At 40.9% G+C, this 19,528-nt stretch overlaps 3 protein-coding genes across 3 annotated transcripts; 2 read left to right on the forward strand and 1 right to left on the reverse strand.

The window, feature by feature from the left end:
• Positions 1-76: 76 nt before the first annotated feature.
• Positions 77-3,717, reverse strand: cunh1orf43 (chromosome unknown C1orf43 homolog). The gene is made up of 7 exons (XM_071468841.1): positions 3,429-3,717; positions 2,381-2,482; positions 2,177-2,285; positions 2,026-2,079; positions 1,772-1,938; positions 1,304-1,362; positions 77-1,188 (listed from the first exon to the last, which is right to left on the reverse strand). The coding sequence occupies exons 1-7, from the start codon at positions 3,489-3,491 to the stop codon at positions 969-971; spliced, it is 774 nt and encodes a 257-aa protein (XP_071324942.1). The 5' UTR covers positions 3,492-3,717; the 3' UTR covers positions 77-968.
• A 1,648-nt stretch (positions 3,718-5,365) lies between these two features.
• On the forward strand, positions 5,366-12,679 carry LOC139612814 (serine-rich adhesin for platelets). The gene is made up of 7 exons (XM_071468837.1): positions 5,366-5,499; positions 6,490-9,627; positions 9,736-9,928; positions 10,767-10,865; positions 10,958-11,207; positions 11,306-11,422; positions 12,063-12,679. The coding sequence occupies exons 2-7, from the start codon at positions 7,061-7,063 to the stop codon at positions 12,224-12,226; spliced, it is 3,390 nt and encodes a 1,129-aa protein (XP_071324938.1). The 5' UTR covers positions 5,366-5,499; positions 6,490-7,060; the 3' UTR covers positions 12,227-12,679.
• Positions 12,680-14,109: 1,430 nt separating this feature from the next.
• On the forward strand, positions 14,110-18,342 carry aqp10a (aquaporin 10a). Its single transcript, XM_071470531.1, has 6 exons — positions 14,110-14,382; positions 15,621-15,747; positions 16,126-16,263; positions 16,375-16,493; positions 16,583-16,800; positions 17,717-18,342. The coding sequence occupies exons 1-6, from the start codon at positions 14,299-14,301 to the stop codon at positions 17,925-17,927; spliced, it is 897 nt and encodes a 298-aa protein (XP_071326632.1). The 5' UTR covers positions 14,110-14,298; the 3' UTR covers positions 17,928-18,342.
• Positions 18,343-19,528: the final 1,186 nt, after the last annotated feature.

The following is a 19,528-nucleotide window of genomic DNA, read 5'->3' on the forward strand; positions in this document are numbered from 1 at the left end:
GCACCCTCTGCTGGACACACAACAAATTACTATAATGTGGGGACCACATGTAAAAAACACTGCACAGCAATTTGACTGTATGTCACCGTTTTATTTGGATGGCAAATTGTACAGTAAGCACCACAGAAAATAAAATTACTCAGGCATTAGAATGCCTTCCTTGGAACCCTGAATACCAAATGAAACAGACCCAGCCTGCGGCAGTCCACCTCTAACATGGGGAAAAGCAAGAGTCTACCCCAGATGCAATCCCTCTCATTCAGAATACATTAACGTAATACTTTTATACTGTTAAATTGCATTGCACTGAGAGAAATTATTAAGTTAAAAGAGAACTTAATTATTAAAATTAATCAAATCAAGTATGGCTTCAAATCAAAATGATTCATCAATGGCTTCTGTAAAAGAGGCATTTAAGGCTTAAAAAAAGGCAGTTGGATTCACAGTAACATGAACAGTAGAGACACACATAGATGTAAACAGAAGTAAAATAAACAGTGTTTTTCTCAGTGTGAAGTAACCATTAACACTATCACTAACTATCAGGATGTTTACATATAGTGGGATAATTTCAACGAGTGTGCATAGGCCTTTACATAGTTTAATAAATACTGATTGTCTGATGCTATTGCATAGCCTCATAGCTCTGGTTTTGTTTTGGTCAAATCAACCATTCTTACTATAGTTATTTACCATAGTCATTTTTCTACCAACATATAGCACTCATACATGCAGTAATACAGGATATATGCTTAAGCTACACTTAGGTAAAGAGCACTGTGCCAGTAGTCTGATATGCAATATACTGTAAACAGGCAACGTGTGTTAGTGTATAAAGGCAGTGTTTTTGTCACTTCACTCTAAGACTGTCTGGCGACAGAAACCCTGTCGCTGTCCACAGGCACTTTAATCACTGGCAGCGCTACCTTGTTCTTGACCTTTTCTTTGGACGGACGTCATAAGATTTTTCAGAGCGTGCTGTCCAGAGTGTTGTAGTTGTCTTTGAAGTTCTTCAGCTCCAGGAAGTTTCTGGGCCTCTTGCTGCGCTGCTGCATTGTGGATATGAGGTAGGTGGTTTGGGTGGGGGAGGAGCAGGAGCTTGCAGGATCTGTGGTACTGGTCAGGTCTTTGGCTGCAGACTGGTGGTGCTGGCTCGGAGTGCTGCTGCTACTGCTGTGAGACTTCACACTGAAACATTGGAGGGAGAAACAGATTGTCCCCAGTGTATAATTAACATTCCACTTTGGGATTAGCTTTAAAGGAAAGAGCACTGGCAGCTTGTGTTTGCTTTGCGTTTACTCACACAGAGGCCAGTTGAGTTAGAGCTTCCTGGTATTTTATAAACTCTGCTTCACCAAAAGCCTACAGAGAAAGACCAGTATGAAAGAAAGATCAGTTATGATTTGTTTTACCAACTCCTGAACATAATACCACATCTACCCTTCAAAAGGGAGGATGACAATGTACATTTCTATGCATCCTCCCATCTGTCAACCAAAATATATTACACACACCAGGTTGGACTGTATAGTAAAAAGCACAGTCATTCTAATCACGAGGATACTATATAAACATTAACATTAGGAGTAGGCCTCAATGCAGCACACATACTTAAAGTCATGGATGTTAATGGCATTGTACTCCATGGAACTATGCAATAACACAAATTAATAGCACAATATCACAATACTGTCCTAATGCGCGAGATGATAAATGGAAATATTGAATTACTGAGTGTCTGTGGTTCACAAACACACACAGAACTACTGACCTCTGCCCCATGGCGTGCTTTATTGTACCCATCCAACACTGTGTCAACAAGGGAGCTTTGGCTTTCTCGGAACATGCAGTGGGAATTTCGTAGCTGCAGAAGCCAGGTCCGAAATCTTTTCCCCGTCACAGCAGTGGATGTCCCACCCAGTTCACGGAAAGGGAGATCTTTTGACAGAAAGTACAGGTGGGGCTGTAACAGTGGAAAGGGATTCAAGTGGCAAAAAAAAAGCAAACAGTGTCAGCAAAGTTTACCAGTGTCTCTGATGGCATCCAGTGCTCTCATCCTGTACAGGTAGTCATAGGAATCTGCAACACACACACACAAACAACTCTGTACACTAGCTTAAAACAACTCATGTGGATAGTTTCAGGACGAGTGTATGTGTTTCTGTGCTCTTCTAACCAGTCTGTTCTCTCCGCTTTAGCCGGTCATCATCTGGGGACAGCAGACGAGGCTCAAAGTGGATTTTCTGGACCTGGCACAGTTTGGCTTCAATTTCATGTTTCAACTCCTACAGCACAGACACCATACCTCAGTAAACACAAAAGAAAAACCAAGCTATCAAAGTCAATGAAAATAGTTATGACATTATGCTGTGTGTCTTACTTTAGGTGCATTGTGACCGAGGGGAACATGTGGTCCTCTCCGAGACTTCATGGCAAACCGCATGATTTGTCTTTTGACAAAAAGGAACAGTAAAACGAACACCTAGAGGAGAGTCAAAAGTTAGATAACACTCTTTATATACTTTATTAACTTTATTTTGGTATAGAAGACAGGATGTAAAATACACAAACAAACTAAATAGATAAATAAATAGGTAGGATAATCAATGTTGAATTGCCCTAGTATTACTGCAGGCAAAAATTTATTTTCTTTTTAAAAACATTAACTAACTGGATCGACATATTTGCTATTATAACATTAAATTATGCCAAAATAATGATCAGGTTAGTGACAGTTGAGCTTAGATTTGCTCCTGGCATAGATATGAAACCCCAAGACAACACATTAAGTAACATCAAAATCACTTTTAAACATCTTTATTAAGGATGGTGGAGTATTGTGTGACAAAAATTAGCAAATTACAGTGTTTGAAACACTGTATTTTAAGAGGTTCCTTTGGAAACTTGCATTTTATTTGCAGAAAATACTGTATATGTGTAGTGTGGAGAATGACTGAACTCTACAGAAATTCCTGCACTCATGAGGCAAAATGATGATGGTGTCTGTACTTCACATTTAACTGTTTCTGTCACAACAAACGTTAAATATTTCAATCACTTATAAGTTAACAGCAATAATCAATAATAAGCAATAAGAAATAGAACAGTAAACTATGATGTACCCTAAAGAGAAAAAAACTCTACACATTGCAAGGTTTGGTGGTAAACAAAAGGAAAGAAATGTGTTGCAATGGTGGTGAAATAATCAGCAATTTTAGGAGAAGTGCATGTGAACACATGTTGCACTGATGTGGCGATGTGTCAGTGTTTAAATTTGTGCTGATCGTGAGGTGTTTGTGTGTTTCGCACTTTGTGTGTAAGGTGACTCACATTTGGATTTCTTGTTATTTTGAGTTTGAACTTCAGCTGGATTTAGCCATTACACAGTTGGAACAAAAATCATTGATGACAAAGTGAAACAGACTCACCAAACTACCGTAGGCCATAACAAGCACCACATTGATGCTCGACAGCAGAGAGTCATTCCGCATTTTGAACCTGAGCCTTTCCACCAGCTAACTAACGAAGACGCCTGCTACACGACAGCTCAGAGTCCGTCCGACAGCTGACTTTCCTAAAACACACGGTCACATTGAAGTAGTCGGTTTCAAAACACATGAAGCCAACGTTGAGGGAAAGACAGAAGAAAGGGAAGTTGAGTAAAGTGATTTCTGTTGTTACATGTCACTCCCTGGTTTGTTGACTTCCGCGGTAGTCACATGACCGGTACGGGCAGGGTGACGTTAGGTCTGACGTTTCTCTGGCCTGTTCTGCCCTCTGCTGCTGGAAGTGCCCTCACAAGACTAACAAACAAAACACCAAACACTAATGATAAGGAAACGGTTCACTAACAGAAAACAAAGCCAATGAATCCTGTAATTTCCACTCTAACAAAAAAGATACAAACCAACAAATTGTCCAGTCATCTAATTTTTCTAGTCTTGCGGTCCATTTTTGTTTAGCTTGACAGTGAATTGCCTGTACACTATTTATATCCACTGTGACCTACTGATTAAAAACCATATGACTTGGTTTGTTCTAAATCCTACACCCTAAAGAATAAATTTATCACCAGTGTGTCTGTGTGAGCAAGACAGTGATTTGCATACATCCTGCAGAGACACTGAGTGCCATTCTTCTGTCAGGAACAAGGGTGGGTGTCTGCGGAGCCGTGCTGGAGCTATTTACCCCTACTCACACACTTATCTCTGTTCTGACAAGACCCTGCAACCTACTAGTCCTCTGTCTGTACGGCTAAACATTGATTGGACTCTTAGGACTCTCAGACTTGGTCTAGGATCAGTGTTTCTGTCTCAGTCTTTTCTGACTTTCGACAAGCACAGAGAAAGTATTTAGCACTGCAGACTGCTGATGTGGTAACCACAATTTCCTCTGTCTCAACAGAAGACAGCAGCAGGTGCATGTGAAATAGCAGCAGTATGAAGATGAGCCTCTACATGACGACTAAAAAACTGTAAGTGCTGTTGTTGTTTTTTTTTTAATATTTGTTTCATATATCTATGTCTGCTTTCTAGTCTGCTTTCTCCTTGAACGCATGTGATTCAATGGCTGTTTGTTCACCTTCCCGCCCTGCAGAATTCAGTTTCCCCACAAATAATACTTTTCTTCTTTAATTGTGGGGATGAAACCTATCAGCAATCTCTGATACCTTTCCCCCTCAGTTGTCATAACACTCCCTCAGACTCTCAACAAATGCGTCTGCGCTGGAGCTCTGTTTTGTTGAACATATGTCATACGAGAGGTGTACTTTTAACAACATTTATCCCTGCTGGTATTTCTGAATGTACATGAGCTCTTTGTGGTCTCTGGTCCCAATTAAAGGTGCTCTGTTATTATGTATTTTGATACCTGCTCAGCCCAGATGATTAGACTAAGGTTTGCCTGAGGTGGGGCGGTATTACAAGTCTGTGTTAGGAAATGTCACACACTTATCTAAACTGTGTCTCTTCTCCCCTGAGCTATGAAATGCTGATGTCACATATTAAATGCTTAGAGATGGAGTTTGAAATGTCTGTGGAGCGTGTATATAAGCATGTGTGTGTGTTTGTGTGTGTGTGTGTGTGTGTGTGTGTGTGTGTGTTTGTGTGTGTGTGTGTGTGTGTGTGTGTGTGTGTGTGTGCTTGTGCGCGTGCGTGTGTGCGCACTCCCTGTTGAGACGTTTAGTTGGTGACACATTGAACTGTAGTCAGGAATGCTACCCTGTGAGAAGACGAAAAGAGGGAGAAAACAACAATGGGAGGGGGAGGAGAGAGACACACAGAGAGAGAGAGGGAGAGAGAGGGAGAGAGAGAGAGAGGACAAGAGGATAAACCAGTGTGGCAGGTTTGCGTCACTGTACACAGTCCATCATGCAAAGCTGATGGAGAGAGAAAAAGACGGAGAGAGAGGAGTTAGGAGCTGATGTCATTACAGAGTGCTGCCTTCATTATGAACCCGTGACAGCACAGTGGTCTAGGACAGAGATCACTCATAGAGAAGGTAAGCTGCATGTGTTGTGAATGTGTGGATGGATTGAGGAGCTAATTTGTAATGAATGTGTGTAATGTTCCCTGAAGCCTGGGTGCATTTGTGTCTTTCTTGCTGTTCAGTGGGAGTTTAACGTAAACGGGACCATGTTGCCCAGGTTACCCAGATGGGAAGCTCTGTGACCTAGCAGAACAGGTGTTTCTGTAAACTGACACTCAGACTCACCTGTATTGGAAAGCACCGCAGCACTGGTCTCCCAAAGTTACAAATTGTAACCTAGATTTCATAAAAAATGTAGCTTCATGGCGTTATGTGGTCAGTTCTTATGTAAATCCCTTGTCCTATTGTATTTGTATAGTAAGTCAGCATCTTACAGTATTCATGTTTACTGTCAATAGAGATGATTGGATCCTAATTCTGACTTGATGAATGATCAAAGACAGTTTCACTGTGTGTGGCTGTGTAGTCAGATAACCCTGATGAGCCATTGTCCATCAGTAAGATTTCCTTTCTCTCACTAGGCTGTATGTAAATGAAAGTAACGTGGTCCTCATCTTTGTCCATCTTATCTGATCATTACACATGAATTCACTGTTACAAGGTTTCAGTCAATTGCTGCCTTTCTTTGACCCTATGTGACTGACACACACTGCACAGAGACTGATTGTGTCACTTTAATGCATTGTTTTTGTTAAGTGGATTGCTGTTAGGTGAGTTTTTCCAGTTTTTGGTTCAGGCTGAGCTGACGCTGACAGGGAGTCATGAGTATGTTGCTTGTGTAAACAGCCGTTATGATATATGCGTGTACAACAGAGACAACTATCTGAGTCCAGCTGTTCTGTGAATGGACTTATTGAGTCGGTGTGAGGGGAGTGTTGGGAAGGCAGAGTGACATAACTGACAGGTTTTGGAGTGAGCATACTGTTGTGTTTTTGATTATTTTGGTCCCATGCCTAATCTTTTGCTCTATTTTTTTTTTCTTATCCCCTTTATCCCCTTTAGATTTTCATGTCTACTCCATTCACTGTCAACTTCATGCTTCACTGTAGCATATTTTGTTTATTGTCCTCCACCACTCTGTGATTCTGCTTGACCACTTTGAGCAGCCAGAGCGACCACAATCCACATATCACAACATTCCAGAGTGATCTGTTCTCAGGATGGAAATTTGTACATTTTTATGCTTGGCAGGCGATGGGAGCTGTTCACTGAGGTCGTGCTGGGGAACTGAAGATTCCTAAGGACAAACACAACAAGAAACCAAAAAGAGGAGCCAAGAGCAGTTATGACTCGGAGACCACAAGACAGAGAATTATCAAGAGCATCACTGAAATATCAAACTTTTTAATGCATTTTTAGTTTCTGTGTAAGAAACTAATTAGAGGACTGCAATTGTGCCACTGTTTTACTGTCTTTTACACTCTCAAAACTGCAGCTTTGGGATGAACTGCTTCCAGAGTGCTCTCTAAAAGACAGTTGCTTGGAATCGCTTAAATATCAAGTTCACTCTTCCACTCTCTTTTTGGGATTTGGCACTTGACAGGAGGTCATTAACTTTGTTTACTCTCAGACAATGGACTTGTCCTTGCTTCCTACTCCAGTAAGTGAGTGCAACAAGGAGAGGACAGGAGCACGCTTCACTGTCCGCTCGGCTAACTCTCCCTCATACAGTCTCACTCGCAGGCCAGGTGTTAGGGGATCCAGAAGTGTTTCTAAGGAGGAGAGGGAGGTTACTGAAGAAGTTGGGGAAAGAGAGAGATATGGGACAAGCACTGGCACAAATGGTACGAATAAGGAGGAGGACAGAGTTGCAGGACATCAAGCCAGGACAGGGCATCAAAGCAATGTCAAAGATCAGTGTGGGGAGAAGGAAACACCAGGACATGACATGTCCCCCAAGCTGAACCAGAATGGCACAGGAGATAAAATGATCACAGGCACTGACAGAAGTGAAAACCCTGCATTTGAAAGCCAGGACAGGGCAGAGGGGAGGAGATACAACTGGCAAAGTAGAAGTAAGAGTTTAGATTGGAGAACCGGGGCAAGAAGTCCTTATTGGGGCACCAGGGCTGACAAAAGAGGAGGGGACTTCAATAACCAGGCTGGAGGCTTGGATGAAAGAAAAACAGGAAGTGAAGTTGTGAGGGGCAGGGTGAGGTCTTCGATACATGCCTATAACGCTGCGGGTACAAGTAATGTTGTCAGAGAGAGGAGTCCGGCGAGTCACCTTAGCCAGACTTTTGACAAGGCCAGCAGGGGTCAATCTCTCCCCTTCAGGTTGAGGTCAAAGTCTGGTCCAAGCGCAGAGACAGGTACGTCTGAGCCCATAGGAGGTCAGACCATACTGGAGAGGATAGAGAAACTCTATGGGTCTGCTGGTTTTGGTAAAGATGAGAACTACAACAAAATTAGGGACTTCTCTACCCCTGTAACAACCACAGACTCCTTTAAGAGGTCAGCAGGGCCAACCTTCCCCCGGCATTTCTCACCAGGAGAGAAAAATAGCCTCGGTCCAGTGCAGAGCGGGAAATCAATCATCTGGACACCTCAGAAAGTTACCTCAGGTTCTGACAGTTCACCTTCTCCAGGAAGAATCAGGAGACTGTCAGGAGAAGACTGGCAGGGAAAGATCCAGGGCAGGTATTTAGAGGAAGGTGGAGTTAACTGGGGGAAAGGGTTCACAGAAGTAGGCACAAGGTCTCTGGATAGAGCAAGAAGTAGGAACACTGTAGCAGCTCAGATTAGATCTGCCAGGGCTGCAGGAGGGATTACTGCACCTTCAGAGGCAAAAGCTTTCCAAGCATATGAGACATCAGTTTCTCTCAAAGATTCATCTGAATTCAGAGAGAGAAGAACAAATGAAAGTAAGGATCAGGGCAGGGCGAACCATCAAGAGGAAAAGGCTGAGACCAATGGAATAAATAGGACAAAAGAAACAGATGATGGTGCAAAAGAAAAAGATGAACTGAGGAGTGGTAGCACTGATGAAGATGTGTTTGAGTCGAATCCAAAGAAAATTACACTGAAAACGACAGAGAGGAAGAAGTTCTCAGAAATGTTGTTGGTCCCCTCTGCAGCCAGTGTGAGAAATAAGATCAGTCAGTTTGAGGCTCTGTCACAGAGAGCTCAGGGTTTGGCAACAGGGGAGGTCCTGATGCCCAGAAGAACCTTTTCTGTGCCAACACAACTCAGCAGGGGTCATGATGGAGTGAAGAAGAGTGGGTCAGCAAAAACAATAAGTGGATTGAGGGACAAGTGGGAGGGAATGAAAGAAGGAGGGGAGGTAGGTGATAAATCAGAAGACAAACTGACAGCAGCAGGAAAGAAGGTTGTGTCAGAAAGGTCTTTATCAGTGGATGAGGTTGGACTGAGATCAAGGAGGAAAGAGATAGAAGGGAATGATTTGGCTGAGAATGAAAAGAAGGAAATGGATAGCGGTAACAACTGTGCTGAAGATTTTGGTAAATATTCCCGACTCAAGGGTACACTAGAAATCCCTCTAACTGGAGGAGCTCAAAGACGCCATGGAGACTTTTACATAGATGAGACAGATTTCTCCAAACTCTCAAGCCCTGAGGAAGCAAGTGAGAAAGATATGACAGCCAACAATACACCATCCATGCTAGTCCCTAATTCTAGTGGCCCCTCCGCTAGTGTGCAGAAAATGACACCTTCTGGGATTACATCACCTGTTAGCGATGATGACAAGACTCCAACAAACACCCCTGACAACTCGCCCTTTCATTCACCTACCGCACAAATGGAAAATGCCCCTCCTATTGCAGACAGATATGACAGCGGTTCTGTCTCCACACAAGCAGGCAAAACTCCCGATCTAGACTCTCCACTTCTCCCTCGTCCCCTTGCCACCTCCTCCCACAGCAATCTCCCTGGTCTCATCTCTTCAGATGTCAAGACAGCCTACCAGAAAGGGAAGAAACAGGTGTTGGACCTGGATGCTTGGGTAGCTGGCTTGAACCCAGAGATTAAAGTCTGGAATGATGATGAAGATGATGATGAGGATGATGATGAAAGTACGCAGAAGGATGAGGATTCAAACTATGATTCAGACTCTGGAGAGTCCTCGGTGACCATCACCAGTAACATGAGCCATTCAGATCGTAGGAGCTTCTCTATCAGGTGGGTTCTCCAGAAATGATCAGATATCTGGTTTTACTGAGGTAATCATTTAATAATTAATTTAATTGATCAGTTTTCTCTCAATACTCTTCCTCTTATTCCCTATAGTTTTTCAGACCTGTGTAATTTTGCTGGGGTTGACTACGAGTCAGAGAATGACAGTGATGAGTGGCAATCAACAGGTGGGCGGTCTGCCTCTCTGAGCTCAGACGTGTCTGCCCTTTCCTACGTGTCTGTGATGCCCACTGAGGAGCTTGACAGGCTGCTGGACGATGTCAGGAGCCTGGGGGACACCCCGCAGGTACAAACAGCTGGACATTAATAACATTTTACATGCTTTTCTGCTGTTGAAAAGCATGTAAAATGTGATATGGACCCAAGTTACATGTATCATTACCATGATTTAGGTCACTTTTCCCATGTTATATTATCTCTCTCTCTCTTTCTTGCTGTTGTCATTTTAGTGGCCTTCTTTGTCTGGTATTAACCTGTTATTAGATATGAATTCACAGGAATACATTGCATCTGGTATTGATATGGCTACTGATTAGGTTTTGGGCCCATAGTGATTATTTGCTACCTTTAAAAATTAAACATTTTTACAGTGACATTGCTACTGCTTTAGATTTACCAATAATGCATGTTTTATAATACAACTCTTCATAGATCATTGGCTGCTTTTCCAGTATTGTCCATAGTTCCCTTTTCATATGATTGAGATAAATCAAATATAAACCAATATGTTCCATGAGAAGTACAAACTGCAAAATCAGGCATACACACCACAAAGTCTGGGGCATAGCATGTCATGAGCATCATGAAAAAATTGTATGCTTCTCAAACTAAAAGCAGCTACACGTGAATCCGATTACTCACCTCCTCAGCTACATTAACTGATCTCAAAGCAGCGATAACCTGCCTGATGGTCGGAGATGTAAATACAAATAAATACAAATGCATAGAATTGAAAATGGGTCCTTCAATATCTAAAAAAATATACTGAGGCCATCCTGGTGGCCAAGGTCCAAGGTTCAAACTGACCTAACCTTTGTTGCATGTCATCTCCATCTTGCCTCTCTTTTCCTCTTTGCTGCTCTCTGTTGTGTATTTTCTTATTTTGCCCACCATCTCTCTTGCAGGACTATGATGAGGTGCAGGTGGTGGTTCTCCACAAAGATTTGGGAGTGGGACTGGGCTTCAGTTTGGCAGGAGGCGTAGACCAGAACAAACCAGTCACTGTAAGAAAGAACCCCCTTTCTTCCCTCTCCTGAAAATATTTAAAAACTTTGTCCTCAGTCTCTTCATTAGTCTCCTGGTGTCTTTTCCTCAGGTCCATAAGGTTTTTCACTCAGGTGTGGCAGCTCAGCAAGGCTCCATAAGGGAAGGGGACCAGGTCTTGTCAATCAATGGCACAGCATTGCATGGCTATGCCCACTGGGAAGCTCTGAGGGTGCTAAGAAGGGCGAAGACTCGTGAGATGGGAGTGGTGGTCCTGAGGAGAGGAGATGTTAATAGCGCCTCTCAGAGTAGAGTGCAGGCAAATAACCAGGAACCAACACAGACTGAGTTCACTGAGACAGGTGAGAAGTCTAACTTTTCCAGAGCTCTGAAAATACATTAGTGCTACATCTGAGCAGCTCAGTTTGAGATACTGTATCTGTGTTTTTCCACTCCTCAGGTCAGCATGTATGCGTGAGTCTGGAGAAGAATAGCAGGGATCTAGGCTTCAGTCTGGAGGGAGGTGTAGGCTCCAGTCTGGGGAACAGACCACTCACTGTACAGAAGATCTTCCAAGGTGAGAACTGAAACTCAGTATTTCAGATCTCCACAGAGAAATGGAAAAATTTGAGCATCATTATGGCTGCTCCCTCCCTTCAAAGAGATGGACGAGGAATAGCTCATATCAATGTGCAGTATAGATGAAATTCTCAATCTACAGTACAATTTAGGTTTTTTAAAATCACAATAATAATTTATATGGTGATATAGGACAATTCCTTGTACATTTACATCACTTCAGAGAAAAATTGCTAGACGAGACTGTTGGTTTTTGGCTAATCCAACAAATGAAATACCTGAAATAAATCTACCATGATCTCTGATGGTTGATGCAAATGTTGCCTAATTTTTTACATCATAAACAATATTTATGAAATATTTTAGAAAGAAAAATGTCTGTTGTAAATTTCAGAAAAACAATGGCACTAAGAAATTTTTGAACTTGGCTGTGGTGAAAGATTCTCTATAGATGAACAGAGGAGAAGAGTACACCAGTTTTGTTAATATAAGAATTTACATTTGTTAGAATTAAGACTGAAATTATACGCAAGCATTGCCTTTTAATTTTAACAGTTTCGACATAAACTATCTTTGTATACAGCTTTTTTACATTGCAGCTATTTATTGAATGCTCCCTTTCTGTGTTGTCCTTTCAGGAGGTCCAGTTGACAAGGTGTGCCCTGGTGATGAGGTCCTAGAGATTGAAGGTGTGAGCATGGTGGGGATGAGGCGCCTGGAAGCCTGGACTTTGATCAGAAAACTCCCCCCCGGGCCTGTGGATGTGGTGCTACGTCGCCCTCTAAAACATCTGGAAACATGAAGATTATCGAAGTGCTTTGCAGACAGTAAAGTTCAGGGAATGATGATGAACGAGGAATTAAAAGCCATTTGTGAGAGACAGCATTGCCTGCAGTGACAAAGAACATGACATGAATTAACTGTGATATTTTGCAACAGTTACACAAAAGTTTACACAAAGTCATTATAACAAAACCCTAAAGGAAACATAATCTCCCAAAAGCGTGTATTTGTCTCACTCCTCTCTTTTACAGGATTACATCTACCTCATGACCTGAGATATTTCTGGAAAATAATAAAAATGCACTGATGGCTCATACATTTATCAAATAAACCAACTTTAGCAAATGGTTTGCTCAGTTAAAACTAATAATGTGGCAGATGGTAAATGAAAGCACATGTTGTAATATATTGTGAATACATGTCAACTGCTTTTAGAGTTTATTTTTCTTTTTAATAAAGCCTAACAAATTAATGCTTGTTATTCTTATGTCCAGCAGAGGGAGGTAGAGTGTCAGCATTTTATCTTTTCTATCAGTTCCCAGAAAAAAAAAACTGGGGACAAAACTGCAGGGTAAAGGTATCTGTTGTTTTTACACATCACCAAACAGTTATACCTTTAAAAAGCAGATGTGATAAGATAACCATGAAGCTTTACAGTCTCCACATAGCATGTCAAGGTTTATGTTGTGAAGAGGTAATCATCACCTTGCTTTGACTTATTTCCCCAAACTCGTAATGTAGCTGAGCAGTTTCAGATGAAACAGCAGTAAAAAACTAAACAAAGCATAGCAGTGCAGATTCAGGACTACAGGAACTTGATGTCAACTTGTTTTGTGCCTCTCTAAAAATTATCAGCGATAACATGGCTCTTTACTCCTACACAGCAATTATTTGTCTTGCATAACCCATTAAAGTCCAGAGTTCAGAGAGAGGGGTTATGGTGACATCGAGCTTCTCAAGGATAAGAGGGGCTTCCCTATCAACCACCTTACCTAACATTCACCAAGAAATGTTTCACCACACCAGTTATAATATCATTTATTATACTACATTCATTTACTATCTGAAGCCTTTTCAACTTGAATTCCAGAGAGATTGTTGACTGGTTTTGACGAACTCAATTTCCACTCTCCATTCGTGCAACAGCCTGCCGGAGAATATCATGAGACTGAGACTGATTGACTTAAAGAAACGTGTATTTAGATTTACAGCAATCCAATACAGATAAACACACAGTGATAATCAATTTAAGACTAAATTCTGATATTAACAGGAATTTCTCCATGGATAACTTTTAGGTATTTCTCTGCATAGTTTTCTGAGTTGTAAACACAAACTGATATGAGCTCAAGCTGGATACAAACAAGGGGACATGTTTCCACAATATTTCTGAATAAGGTGTATTCTTGCACAATGCCATATTTTAATTTTACAATTTAATTTTAATATTGTTAAAACCAAATGCAGTTCTTGTTGAAACACATGAAGTTTTATTGATGCAGGCCTATACTGGTTCTTTCAGAATAAACATAAACATGTAACAAAAGATTGTATGCACATAGCCAAAAATGCACCAATAATTTGCTTTGCATATAATGTGATGAGGGGAGTCAGTGTGTCTCTGGCTCTGCTTGATAGGATGACTGCCCAAAAAAAATGAGCATAAATGTTTATGTATCATAAACACCTATTACTGTTTCATGAGAGAGGTCTGCAGATTTCTGCTGTATATATACTCTGCGGCTTATTGCCCTCTATCAGTGCTGTCAACACATAATCTGACTGTTTATGGCCTCTGTTCATATAAGCAACCTCTAACAGCTGAGACACATTACAGCCAATCCGGAGGTGTCACAAACCAATAAATGAGTAATAGTGTTTAGCCAGCTGTAGAGGAAGAGAAGTGGAGAGGTGGGTTACCATGCAGAGGGTCTCAGGTAGAAGTTCAGCACTGTCGTCTCCGCATCTAAAATCATCATCTCCTGGACAGACAGACAGACACACACACACACACACAGACAGCTGGTCTGTCTGACAATAGAGACAGAGCTCAGCGTGAGATGAGAAGAAGGATTTGATTTCACTCCAGCCATGTTGAAGTTACGTTTGCTCAGAGTGAGAAATGCCCTGGTCCGAGAGTGTATGGCTGAATTCTTGGGAACTTTCATCTTGCTGGTAAGTGACACTCAGACCTCAGAACTGAACAAGATCCACACACCTTTCCATTGCTTTTCTAGTCCTGGCCTTATATAAAACACATTTCTTTCATAATAATTAATAATTAATCAGAATGATTCTTTTGCATTTTCTTTTATTTTCATTTTTCATTTCATTTGAAAATTTATTATTTTAATTTAGGTTTTTACTTTGTTTGGCGTGCAGAGTACGTGCAAGTAACACATGCTGTATATTCTTTCTTTAGAGAAAGTTTAGATCATTTTATTAATAAGAAAAATCCTGGGAAACTCACCAATGGCAACATTACAGCACCATATGAAAACTCCACTTGTCAGTGTATTAGCAAAGTCACTCCAAAGTTTGAAATGTAGATTCTATATAAAGACTAGTGAAGTTTTAGACTCATCATGTGCAGATAAATTCAAAACAATGCATAACAACATAAATCAATAAACCTCTTCCTAGTATCATGGTGATACAGGGACTACACCATTTTCTGAGAATTATTCACTTATGATGAAGAGTGCTGAGGATATTTATCTATATAGTCAGTTAACAGTATTTTAAAACATTAATGAGCTAACAACAAAACAAACACCAAAACAAAATGTTGGCATCACAAGATATGTAAAATGATGTCACTGAGCCATGTTGGTTCACATGATTATGCATGAAGGCCTTCTGTGTGTCATCATTTCACCGATACTACTTTCATCCAGCTACTGTTACCAAAATCTCTCATGGCATTGCCATGGTTATGGCACCATAACTCGGTTTAATCTGCCCGTGATAAAGATGTCGGCCTAATACAACAATGTCGATTACTGATTCATAGCCCATAATGTTTCATCAGTAAAAGTCTTACTGAAGGTGTGGTCTTTATGAGGTGTAACTTGGTGTGTGTGTGTGTGTGTGTGTGTGTGTGTGTGTGTGTGTGTGTGTGTGTGTGTGTGTGTTTGCGTGTATGTACTTGTAACATCCTCTCCTCTGTGGGGACATATTGTTTGTTGTAAGGCTATTTAGATAAGAAATAGTCAGGTTCATCACAAAGTCTAAGTTCATAAGGGGATGAAATTAATTGCATTTTAACAACCAGGAATGTTCTTTGTTTGACCTATGAGTAATTAAACAATGACACAGAGAGAAACTAATGTGCACATGTATTTACCTGTATCTGTTGACCTTTAATGTCATACCACTTTCCACTTTCTCTCTCTTTATCCCCTTTATCTTAGCTCTTTGGCTGCTCTGCTGCAGCCCAGGTGAAGACCAGCAGGGAGACCAAAGGCCAGTTTCTGTCAGTCAACATGGCCTTTTCTGTGGGCGTCATGTCAGCCATGTACCTCACCAAGGGCATCACAGGTAAAAACTGTTCAAATGGCCACTAACATTCCCCATAGTATGATCTTTTAATTTAATATCACACTCTTAGCTGGTATCCCTGAAAGATTAACACACAGCAAAAGACATGAGCAATATTTTGTTTGCTGCCTCCCACTCTGAGTTATGACTTTTCCATTACTGCAGACATTCACTGATCTGTGCACTGTAGATTTATCACATTAATGACTGGCACTCTGGGCAAAGAAACCTTGTTCATCTTTTCAAGGTTTTCACCCTGACTGATTTGTACCTAAGGTCCTCAAATAATCTCAGATTTCATGACCTTCTAATCTTCCTCACTGTAATTCATTTTTAACATCCACCTTCCTCTGTCCCTCTCTTTCGCTGTCTCCGCAGGTGCTCATCTGAACCCAGCTGTAACTCTGAGTTTCTGTGTGTTGGGCCAGGTGCCCTGGGGAAGGCTGGTGCCCTATTGCCTCTCCCAGTTGCTAGGGGCTTACGTGGCATCAGGGCTTGTCTACCTGGTGTACTATGGTTTGTCTCTCTGGCATCTCAAATGCTTATATTGGCATTATATATACATACTCATTTGCATACACTTTGTTTGATGTTTATCACATTTCATTACCTCTGTTTCTATTTCAGATGCTATAATGGCGTTTAGTGGGGGAGTGCTGACTGTATATGGCCCAAATGAGACAGCATCTATATTTGCCACATATCCCTCAGAGTACATGACTTTGGGTAGAAGTTTTCTTGACCAGGTCAGTTGGTACTTTGGGTGTAAACTTTATGGTGTACTTCAACAGCTGTTGTACTCATTATTGTTGTATTTGTTCATAAATGTCATTAGGTAGTGGGCACTGGGATGCTGATGCTGTGCATCCTGTGTTTGGATGAAAAGAGGAACACCCCTGCTCCCTCAGAGCTGATTCCTGCTATAGTGGCAGTGATTGTCCTGGGGATCTCCATGTCAATGTCAGCTAACTGTGGCGCTGCAATAAATCCTGCTCGGGACCTGGGGCCTCGCCTCTTTACACTGACTGCAGGCTGGGGCACTGAGGTCTTCATGTGAGTATCTTATCTTATATATACAGTGTACGTGCACTGCACTCAACACTTAAAACTTTCCAGGCAGGTAACTTAAGAAAGAATACTGGGGCCTGCTTAATGAAGCCACACAGTGCATTCAAACAATTAGTAACATTAGAAAAGGGACATGGTTTGCCACTGTTACAGGTCTTTGACCTTATGGTTGTCGGAAAATCATGCATGTCAGAGGTTATCAGGTGTTAGAGCTGAACATGAAGTGTCAGCTTGTTATAAAACTGATCTGATTATGACCTGTTGTTGGTTCCACTGCAACTTGTTGCTCTGTATGATATTGCGATCAAATGACTTTGCCGTGGTTCCACAGCTGGTAAAACTTACTTAATCTATCTATATAATAATCTCTATGATAAATGTTTACTTAATCTTTGTAAAACTGCATTCATTGATTCTTGCCCACCAGGGGGCAGAAAAACATCAAATCAAGTTGACAGACACACCACCCTGACATAATATCACCTTGTAAAGCTGTTATAACTGACATGATAATAAGAGTAATGTTACTCTGAGAGTAATGTTATCATCCAATTGAAATTGTGTTTCTGGTCACCTGATAAATACACACTAAGTTTAATATTCACAAGACCTTTTTAGCTCTAGTTTTGCGCTGAGCCAACTGAGGAAGGTGTTCAGCTTTCTTCAGCAGCTAGTCCTGTTTTTGCAGTTGTAGGAGCAGTGGTACTGAAGCATTCAGTGGACGTGCAGGTTGAAAAACCAAAACAAAATTGCTAAGAAGCTAAAAAGTTTGGTGTTAACATTGGCATGTTAACATAGGCATGTCTAAATGAGAAGACTTAGTCAAAGAACCATAGTAAGTTTAAGTCTTGTTATATTTGTGAATTCTTCTCTGTTATTAATTTGGGTGTCTGCTCTTCAGGTGTTACAACTACTGGTTCTGGGTACCTCTGGTGGCCCCACTTATTGGAGGTGTTTTAGGTAGTTTCATGTATTTGATCTTCATCCACTGGCACCTACCTGACCCAGACCCTCCTGAGAACCTCTCCACTCTCTCCACCATCAGTGACAAAATCAAGCAGCCAGCCACCACATGGGAAAATGGAGTAGAGCTTAAAGCTGCACATCTGTAAATGTTACTGTAATAAAAAAAAATGTGTCCCACGTGACAAAGGTGGTTTTCAGCACTTGTGACCAATACAGACAGACAAAGGCAGTAATCTGGTTGTAAATTATCCTCGAGAAAGCAGAGCTTAGCCACTGTTAAGACATATGCACATCTTGTGATCTTCTGTCAGGGGAAATAGCAGGGTTATCTTTTTTGTTTGATCTAGCTAGAGAGCTTCTTTCACACAGCCAGGAGAGGCAGAGGCAGCTGAACGAGATACTGATTGTGAGATAATACTGTTTACACTGATGGCTGTATTCTTTACGCTACTGATTTATTCCTAGTAAATTATGTTAGAGTTGTATTTACATTTTATGAAATGCTTAAATGAATATTGAGCATGAAATTGGTTTAATAAAGCTTTACTCTGAAAAACAATACATCACTGTCACTCTTTATTTTATTCAATTTCAACAGCTGGTATTAGTATGTTGATTTTTGCACAAAAATAGCAGTAGTAGTATCTTATTCAGTCATCACACATAATACACTAAATATAAAATTAAGCAAACTTCCAAATACCTCTCAGATCAAATTAGCTTTGGCTTTGAACATTATTTGCATAATTTTACAGTACACAAAATCATAAAACTCATTGCATGGGAATTTAGAAACAATGGATCAGTAGTAACTGATTAATAATATGTATTGTAGTTCATTGTTTCAACCTGCCAGTAAGTGTATGTCTTTGTTACGAGTCTTTTGTGATGTCTGGAGGTCTAGACAGTGATTGTCCCCTCATCACTGTTTTAGATTGCTTTGGTCCCTTGAGTTCATCTGGAATGCACTCAAGAGAAGCTTGTGAAATAGGGCGATCACAGAGCAATGATGTGTTTGAACCTTTGAGGCATGTTCACGAAGGTCAAGACCGTATTAAATTGTGTGTCGTGACAATGACATTGTCACAAACTGTATGTGACATCAATTCACATGCAATCACTGAGCAAGAGGGCAAATGCAACGAGACAACAATCTCATTGTTCTTTGGTAGCCTATTTCCTTCTCAAAATATTGTTCTCTAGAATTTCTTTCTTTCTTTCTTTCTTTTTTTTTTTTTTTTTTTTACATTAGCCCTGTTCCATTGTATATTCCCCACAGTAGACAGAGGTGCATTGTCAGGAAATGTCAATATGGCAGCTACAGTGCTGAGGCAACAATCTAACAAGACAGATTAGGTTATTCCACTCCTCATTCAATGTGCCTATATGGCCACAAAGCAATCTTATGTTTTGTTTCATGCCCAGTTCTCCTCTTGGTTCTTTCCTTTTTCCATAAATATTTTATTCTCTGTATTAACATGATGATAAATGATACACATTGGCCTCACATGATACATAGGCTAAACAATGCACAGGGTAGAACAGCAGATGCATAATTATGGGATACAGCAATGTTCAATTGATACAATGGCTGTGGCCCCTGAAAAGCTGCAATAAGAAATTGGACAGGCCTTAATGGTCCATTATGACTTACTCCATTTAGCAATGTGGGCTTTTTAGAATCCAGGCCATGCACATACATATTAGGTTCGTTTTTTATAACTTTAATCTACACACACTCAGACAC

The sequence above is a fragment of the Trachinotus anak genome, unplaced genomic scaffold (genome assembly GCF_046630095.1).
Source record: "Trachinotus anak isolate AG129_WGS33_773 ecotype Australia unplaced genomic scaffold, CSIRO_AGI_Tana_v1 ptg000032l, whole genome shotgun sequence".
NCBI classification, from domain to species: domain Eukaryota; kingdom Metazoa; phylum Chordata; class Actinopteri; order Carangiformes; family Carangidae; genus Trachinotus; species Trachinotus anak.